Here is an 8,195-nt window from a genome sequence, read left to right as displayed (position 1 = left end):
TTTACAATGGTTTTATATATGTTATACAATGTTGTGTATGTTGGCCAGTGTACCCCTACCTTGCAGTACTTCAATGCCCCCCCCCCCCCTCTCCGCGGCTGTACAGCACAGTCGCTGGGTGCAGAGTATCGCCGGGTGGCCGGGGTATCTCCGCGGGCGGTTAGGCCCCTCGTGCCGCGGCCCGCCGGACCCACCGGCGCGCGGTATAGCGCCGCGGGCCGCGGCTCGCGGGGCCACCTCCTCTGGGCCGTACGCGCCTGGTGCCCGGGACAGCTGCGGTTCAACCCATTTGTCCTCCGCCTAGCGTCAGGTGTGCATTGCAGCTGTGTGTGTGTGTGTGTGTGTGCGCAGCCGGGCTGTTCCACGAGGAGGACTGGCAGGACGTGCTGGCCTTCCGCGCCGCCGTGGACCGGATCAACATGGACAAGCAGGTGCTACCGCACGCCCGCCTGGTGCCCGTCGTGGAGATCCTGTCGCCGTTGGACAGCTTCAGCACGGGCAAGCGCTGTGAGTAGTACTGGCCGGGTCAGCAGGTCCCGCCCGCGGGCGGCCACGCCCCTCAGCCGAGCGGCCCTGGCCTCAGTCACTCGATGACCCCCGAAACGGTGGACAAGAGCCACTCTATCGTGCTGTATCAGTCTCAGGTCGGTTACACGCTGTGCCCCGGGTCCTCTGCGCTTTCCGGGACACAGCGTGGTGGTGGTGCCGTTGGGGTCATCGAGTCGCGAAGTTCTCGTTTGGTCGCCCTGCCTGCGTTGGTCCTGCCGAGCCCCGGGACGCCTGGGGCTACCGTACGGTACTACTCTGACGGCCGCCCGCTCCTGTCCCGCAGTGTGCAACATCACCCGCCAGGGCGTGTCCGCCGTGTTCGGGCCCAAGAGCCCCGAGACCTCGGGGATCGTGTCGTCCATCTGCGAGACGCTCCAGATCCCGCACTTCCTGACGCACTGGGACACGAACCCGCGCCCGGCCAAGTACCAGATCAACATCCACCCGGACCCCAAGAGCCTGTCGCACGCGCTCGTCGCGCTCCTGGAGGACATGGCGTGGCGGACGTTCACCATCATCTACGAGAACGACGAGGGCTTGGTGCGTCTGCAGGAGGTGCTCAAGGTGCACGGTCCGCGGGACAACCCCATCACGGTGCGCCAGCTCGGCGAGGGCAGCGACTACAGGTACGGAACGCCCCCGCCCCTCTCGGCGTTGCTGACTGTGTGCTAACTGCTAACCAGCTAACCTACGCCCTGTTTCTTCCACCAGACCGCTGCTGAAAGAGATCCACAACACGTCCGAGTCCCGGATCATCCTTGACGTGTCGCCGGAGAAGATCATCGACCTGTTCGTGCAAGCGAAGCATGTCAACATGATGGGCGACTACACGAGCTACCTTGTCACCTCGCTGGTAACGACCGTTCTGTGAAGTAGACCTACGGCGGAGATTAGAACCGGGACCAGTTGTGATGTGAAATCTCAGTGGAAACGCATGCTAATCTGCATTCAAAAATTGAAAGTCATCAAATGGTCTCGGGGCTTCTACCTCGGTCGGGCAGTCGTGAGTTTGACTACTCTGGCTCGGGCGTACATTTCTTTGTCTAAGGCGCGTAGGGTGCATAAGGCTTGAAATTCATTAAAGGCTAATTCTGTCTCTCTCACTTTCTTAGGACGCCCACACCTTCGACTACGGTGCGGTCAACAGCTGGATCACGGACAAGCGCAACATCGCCAACATCACGGGCATGCGCCTCGTGGACCCGACGTCCGTCGAGGTGCAGAATGCGGTCCAGGACTGGGTGTTCAGCGAGCGCCTGCGCGGGAACACGATCAACATTAAGCCCGACGACGTCAAGGTAGGTGCCGGCCCGCTAACGTGCAGAACGTGATGCTTGCGCGTGGTGCTTGCACGTGGTGCTTGGGCGTGGTGCGTGCACCGGCTTGCACGTGGTACTTGCGCGTGGTGCTTGCGCGCGGTGCTTGCGCTTTGTGCTTGCACGTGGTGCTTGGTCGCGCGCGCGTGGCTCTTGGCTTGGTCCGGGCGGGTGGGGGGCACGAGGGGACGCTCCTGAGTGATGGCCTTTGCCTTGCAGACGTCGGCGGCGCTCATGTATGACGCTGTTCACGTGTTCGCCAGGTCGCTGCACCTGTTGAACCAAACAGCCCCGGAGGTCTACGAGCAGCCGCTGCGATGCGACGGCGTGGACACGTGGGAGCACGGCGAGAGGATCGTGTCCTTCATCAAGGCGGTAGGGGAAAGGGTTTGGGTTGTTGTGTGCTTGCTCGGTTGGATGCGGAGAGTTCATGCTGTCCTTTGGGTCGCAGAAGTACGGCAGCGCGGACGTGACGGAGCGGGGCATGACGGGCCTCATCGCCCTCGACCCCGCCTCGCACTACCGCCGGACCAACTTCACGCTCACGCTCGTGGAGACCAACTCCAACAGCGCGACAGGCATCTGGAACATGACGGGCATCCACCTGTTCCGGAGCGTGGAGGAGATGGAGCGGTCCGAAAAGCAGAAGCTGTCCAAGAAGTTTATGAGGGTGGTCTCGCGCATCGTGAGTGGTCCATGTCCCCACAACTTGAGGGGGAAATGTCACCCGTGTTCTCGTCTCTGTTTCCGATATATCAGGACGATGATATTTTTTTTGGCTCTTCGTGTTCTACAGGGGCCACCCTACCTCATGAAGCTAGATAACTACACCGAGGGGAGCGGCAATGCTGGTTTGGAGGGCTACTCAATGGACCTAATTGACGAGATATCGAAAATTCTCAACTTCAAGTACGAGTTTCACCTGGTGAAGGACGGCAAATACGGCAGCTTGAACCCCGTGACAAAGCAATGGGACGGGATCATCAAGGAGCTACTCGACAGGGTTCGTAGTCCAGGCGACAAAGGACTACTCAAAAAGTTGTACAATCTTTCGCTAGCTTACAATGAACCAAAAATCGTTATTACAAGGCAGTAGTTTTGTATTACGGAGGCCTCTTTTTATTACTTTTAGTCTACGAAGTGACTCCTTTGTCAAATAAAACAATATTTCGTGAACTCTTTTCTGTGGACGAGTACAAAGTCGCGACACTGTTAGATTTGTTTTCATTTTTACTGGCGTTTTCTCTTTCAGAAAGCGGATCTGGGAATTTGTGACCTGACAATAACTTATGACCGGGAGAGAGCCGTGGACTTCACCATGCCCTTCATGAACTTGGGTAAGTGCCGGCGGCCGATCGATCGTCGGGTGTTCATCTGCGTTATGTTTGAACTACCTTACAACTAACGGAAAGCACGTTGCAGGTATCTCCATCCTCTTCGCGAAGCCCAAGGAGCCCGACCCCAACCTGTTCTCCTTCCTGTCGCCTCTCTCGCTCGAGGTCTGGATCTACATGGCTACCGCCTACGTCGGCGTCTCTCTACTACTTTTCGTCCTCGCGCGGTATGTATATAGGGTCTGGCAGTGACCCCCTTTTGTTCTTACGACCCGTCCGTCACGCACCCACTGGTCGGAATGTTGTGACCGTTCTCTGACCGGCCGATGTGAACCGCGGCGTGGCATTTTGTCCCATAGGACGTCGCCCTACGAGTGGGACAACCCGCACCCGTGCAACCCGCACCCCGAGGAGCTGCAGAACACCTTCACCCTCATCAACAGCATGTGGTTCGCCATGGGCTCGTTCCTGCAGCAGGGATGCGATTTCCTACCCAAGTGAGTACTGGACTCGGCTGCACTTCACACGCGGGGTGCGGGTCCTTTTCGTGGGGTCACCCCTTGCGAGTAGAGCAGCCCCCTGTCATACAGCCGCCCCCCCCCCCCAGGCAGTAAGCCAACTCTTCTCACAACATCGAGCCCCAGATGTCACCTCGCAGTTATAAGGCGACTAGCCCCTTAGGGGCTCCGGGGGTCTCAGTATAAGGTCAACAAGGATGGACCGTTATGATTGGATACTTATTAGAGATTTCTCGGATTAATTAAATGTTGACTTCCGCAGGGCCGTGTCGACGCGCATGGTCGCCGGCATGTGGTGGTTCTTCACGCTCATCATGATCTCCTCCTACACGGCCAACCTGGCCGCCTTCCTCACCGTCAACCGCATGGACGACACCATCACCTCGGCCAAGGACCTGGCGCAGCAGAACAAGATCAAGTACGGCTGCGTGGACGGCGGCTCCACCCAGGCTTTCTTCAAGGTAAGCCATCATGGACCGACTGAGTGACCTGAGCCTAGCATCACCATCAAGCTGCCGCGTACAAGTTGCTTAAAAAGCGCCACTCCCTAACACCGACTGTTACAGAACTCCAACTTTTCGGACTACCAGCGCATGTGGGCCTCCATGGAGTCCTCACGGCCCTCCGTGTTTCCCAAGACCAACACGGAGGGCGTGGAGCGCGTGCTGAAGTCCAAGCGAAGCTACGCCTACCTCATGGAGTCGTCATCCATCGAGTACGTGGTGGAGCGCAACTGCAAGCTCATGCAGATCGGCAACCACCTCGACTCCAAAGGCTACGGCATCGCCATGCCCATGCGTGCGTCACAGTCACAACTTGTGGACATCCGTGAGGGTGGTTAGTCGTTCGTTATGCTGATTTCTTGTTGTTTTTTCCGCAGACTCGTGGTACCGCACGCTCATCTCGGGCGCAGTGCTAAAGCTCCAAGAGACGGGGAGGCTAGCCGAGCTCAAGGAGAAGTGGTGGAAGAAGAAGCGCGGTGGAGGCCGCTGTCAGGTGAGCATTCAACGTCACGTGCGACTCGCTTCTGTGCGTCACTCGGTCACTCGCGCCGTACTACCAAAAGAGTGTACCCAAATATACAGAACTGCTTCTGTCTTACCGTGTTTAATTTTATGGTCTGAACCGCAAAGGAAATACTTAAACGGTCTGTGATACTGGACCGTAATTTAGACCTTCTAAAGCAATTAATAGAAACTTTCTCAAGACTTGCACAACAGTCATTCCGTTGAAAGATGTATCTCCACCATGATTGCGGGCCAATTATTATGGGCGTTACGTTGCAGCATATTTAGCGAATCAGTGTTTCGCTAGATTTTGCGAAGCCTATTACGCGAGACCTTGTGTGTGTATGTTAGAGAGAGAGAGAGAGAGAGAGAGAGAATGAATGCGCGTGGGGATGCATCTACCTTTCGTTAACTAACGCCGTTGTGTTTTCTTTTCTTGCTGTCACATTGGATTTCCAGACGGTAAGGAGCTTCTTGTGTTTATTTGAATAATAACACGCTCAAACGCGTGCGCGATGATGTCTAGAGTTTTCCTCTGTAATTTAATTTTCCGTATACTTCTGCAGAAAGAGAGTGCTGCAACCGACGCTTCGGCCAACGAGCTCGGCCTAGACAACGTAGGCGGCGTGTTCGTGGTGCTCATCTCCGGCTGCGCCTTCGCCTTTCTCGTGGCCGTCGTGGAGTTTGTGCTCAACACGCGCAAGGTGGCCATCGAGCATAAGATCTCCCCCAAAGAGGCTCTGCTGCTGGAGCTGCGGTTCGCGCTCCGCTGTCGCGGCAGCACCAAGCCCGTGCGCGGGCGCGAGTCGACGCCCAGCTCCGACAACCAGTCTCTCGTGCAGCTCAACAGCTTCAAGCGGCTGGGTGGGTAGCAGCACGGGGGTGGCCCGCCCGAGGGCTGCCCCAAGCACGGCCGCCACGCCCTCCACGCACACGTCCATGGTGCAGTCTACGACCCTGACGTCCCGATCCCCGGATGCCCTTATGACGACGAAGTTGAAGGCCACCACTTTGAACCCGAAGCGGACAGTGCGCATCACCTGCACTTTGCGTGAGGCGAACCGTGGTGCGCGCGCGACGACCGCTACGTCCTCCAAGACTGAACATTGTATTTACTCTTGCCGATCTCACGGTGACCAATGTGGCTGAACTTTTGCGCAACCTCTGCGATGTGGGGATACCATGGTTTCCTTTTGAACTCAAGAAGCTCGTGAACACTTATGTACTCCGTCTCTGTTGTCAAGGAGTGCTTTTGTGACTTTTCTCCCTTTGTTTCGTCGTTCGTTTTGTGGTGTGCATCTTTTCTCTCACATTTGGGTGGTTTCACAAATGAGATGCGTATATTGTGGTATTCGGTTAAGTGACTTTTATACACTTTCTCTTTCGATTAAACTATTCTAGTAAAGTTAAAACAATGAAGAATTCCGGGAATGAGAAAACGGAAATCACTATGCTATAACATAGTGACTTTCGTTTTGTTGTTCCCAGCATTACTGTTTCTTCTCAGCTTAAGAACTGCAGATATAGACAATTACAATGATATAAACCAGGCGAGTCTATCTGACGATGCAAACTGTGAAAAATATCGTCGGAAAATTGACAAAATTTTTGTAAACTCTAATTATAATCTAAGTTGTAAACTTACGACAGCAGATTTTTTACTCGCCAAGGGATTTGAAGTCGATACGTACTGCATGTATTTTTATGATGTCAAATTGTAATTTTACAACTTGCGTCAAAGAAAATTTTCCTGTAAACCTACCTACTATTTTTCACAGTGTAACCACTCGCCAATCCGCAATTCAAACTCAGTTATGAGAATTTTGACGTAATCAGTACAGTTGCTATCTTGTCTCTCTAGTCTATGGCTTCGGGATAGCAAAAATATGACATATAAATGTGGTCTTTATCTTAAACGATCCATTTACTGACCAAAGAAAATAAGGATAGACGGAAGCAAAGTAGGATTATCAGGCCAGCTGTCCTGTCACGTGCGCTTCTGGGTAGGTTTTACAGGTTTTTCCATCACCATTTCGTGGTACTCGCCAACTCGTTTAATAACTCTCTCTAGTCTGCCAGGATTTTCTAATGTCATATCGAGTGTTGTTTGTCGGTAAGGTGAAAATAAGGAAAAATAGTGGTGCAGGACAAGTATGCATCTAGATGTTTAAATAAGCTTATTTGTGAAATCACCAAAATCCTCTTAAAGCTCTCTTGTGATAGTAACGTATGTATAGACTGTCTCGTTTTAAGGTGCACATCGACTCACTGTCGAGAGTGGAGTAAAACTGTGAAACCAAATATAATGTAAACGTTCTTTATCCGTAGAAACGATTGCATTCGTACAATTTTCGTTTTGTATTTATAAAAGGAGATTTTTCAATGATATAGTTCAGTGTTGAATGAACCGACGCACACTAGATTGTTAAATATCAACATAAAATGTATGATACGAATATACACTTTAGATATAGTGTACCTGCCCGCAAATTCGAGATATGTACATTTATGTTAGGCTCTTGCAATAATTTATGTCAACTAGGAATAGGTATTCTAAAAAATTACAAGAAAATTCTATTTACCTACTCCTGTGTTCGTTAATCTCCTCTGATATCCTCGGCCAACTACCTCAAACTGGAGCCAGCTGCCGTTTTCATGGTAGGTAATGTTCCTGCGCCCTGAATGGGGCCGGCCTCCGCCATCCAACCCCACCGCGGTTTATAATTTATCAAGTTAAGTTGGGCCGAGCTCCTGGCCTCGTTAAACACCTAAACACCAGGAGGTTTCGCGGGCTTTCTGGGCGCTTGGCAAAGCGGTCGTCCGAGAGAGAGAAAGAGAGAGAAAGAGAGAGAGAGAGAGAGAGAGAGAGAGAGAGAGAGAGAGAGATGGAGAGAGAAAGTAGTGGCCCACCGGGTATAGTGCGGGCCAGTTTAGTGGCGCTAATGCCTCGTGGTCAGGCGAGGTGCACGCGCCGCGCCCCGCGCCGCCCTGCGCCGACCCGCGCCGCCCTGCGCCGTCCTGCGCCGTCCTGCGCCGACCCACGCCGCGCCCGCTCACCGTTTGCTCGCCGCAGCAAGACCAGGGCTGGCGCTGGTCGCGAGTGTGCACCCAGACGCAGTTTGACCGCCGCCGGTGAGGCTAGGCCCGCTCTGCATGGCCAGTTTATCGATTTGTAGGTTTTCTGATTCCTGTCTCAGCTCGATGTCCCCGCGCCGAGGGACGGCGGCGCGATGCCCGGGGCGAGCCCGCCTGCCGCCCGGTCTGCCGTGGCATCGGCCTTGGGACTGGTGCGTACACCCCACAAAGCCGATGCGAAAGAGGCCTCTTTCAATCTTGAGGGATTGACGGGTCTATATCGATTGTGCGACCTGCAAGTGTTTACAGGATGATTGATCCCTTTCAATTTGTGTGACCTATACATTCTCTAGAGCTATACTTTCTACAATCTGATGTGAACCGGCCGCTACCACA

At 53.9% G+C, this 8,195-nt stretch overlaps 1 protein-coding gene across 2 annotated transcripts in view; it reads left to right on the top strand.

Moving 5' to 3' along the window:
• Positions 1-172: 172 nt before the first annotated feature.
• LOC113208706 (glutamate receptor ionotropic, kainate 2-like) overlaps positions 173-8,195 on the top strand; it is a 20,017-nt gene continuing 11,994 nt past the window's right edge. The window contains exons 1-14 of one of the 2 annotated variants that reach the window (XM_052270918.1): positions 180-507; positions 833-1,175; positions 1,261-1,402; positions 1,662-1,847; positions 2,085-2,240; positions 2,317-2,550; positions 2,662-2,868; positions 3,118-3,202; positions 3,288-3,426; positions 3,559-3,696; positions 3,980-4,178; positions 4,284-4,515; positions 4,598-4,713; positions 5,291-7,309. In XM_052270918.1, coding sequence (XP_052126878.1) covers positions 420-507; positions 833-1,175; positions 1,261-1,402; positions 1,662-1,847; positions 2,085-2,240; positions 2,317-2,550; positions 2,662-2,868; positions 3,118-3,202; positions 3,288-3,426; positions 3,559-3,696; positions 3,980-4,178; positions 4,284-4,515; positions 4,598-4,713; positions 5,291-5,596 — 2,571 coding nt within the window. In that variant the 5' untranslated portion in view covers positions 180-419 and the 3' untranslated portion in view covers positions 5,597-7,309. Of the gene's footprint in view, positions 508-832; positions 1,176-1,260; positions 1,403-1,661; positions 1,848-2,084; positions 2,241-2,316; positions 2,551-2,661; positions 2,869-3,117; positions 3,203-3,287; positions 3,427-3,558; positions 3,697-3,979; positions 4,179-4,283; positions 4,516-4,597; positions 4,714-5,290; positions 7,310-8,195 lie in introns of those variants that run through there. The other variant, XM_052270917.1, reaches the window with a different exon arrangement.

This window comes from Frankliniella occidentalis, unplaced genomic scaffold (genome assembly GCF_000697945.3).
Source record: "Frankliniella occidentalis isolate FOCC.00 unplaced genomic scaffold, Focc_3.1 Scaffold143, whole genome shotgun sequence".
NCBI lineage: Eukaryota > Metazoa > Arthropoda > Insecta > Thysanoptera > Thripidae > Frankliniella > Frankliniella occidentalis.
This window is presented reverse-complemented; position numbering and strand designations above follow the sequence as displayed.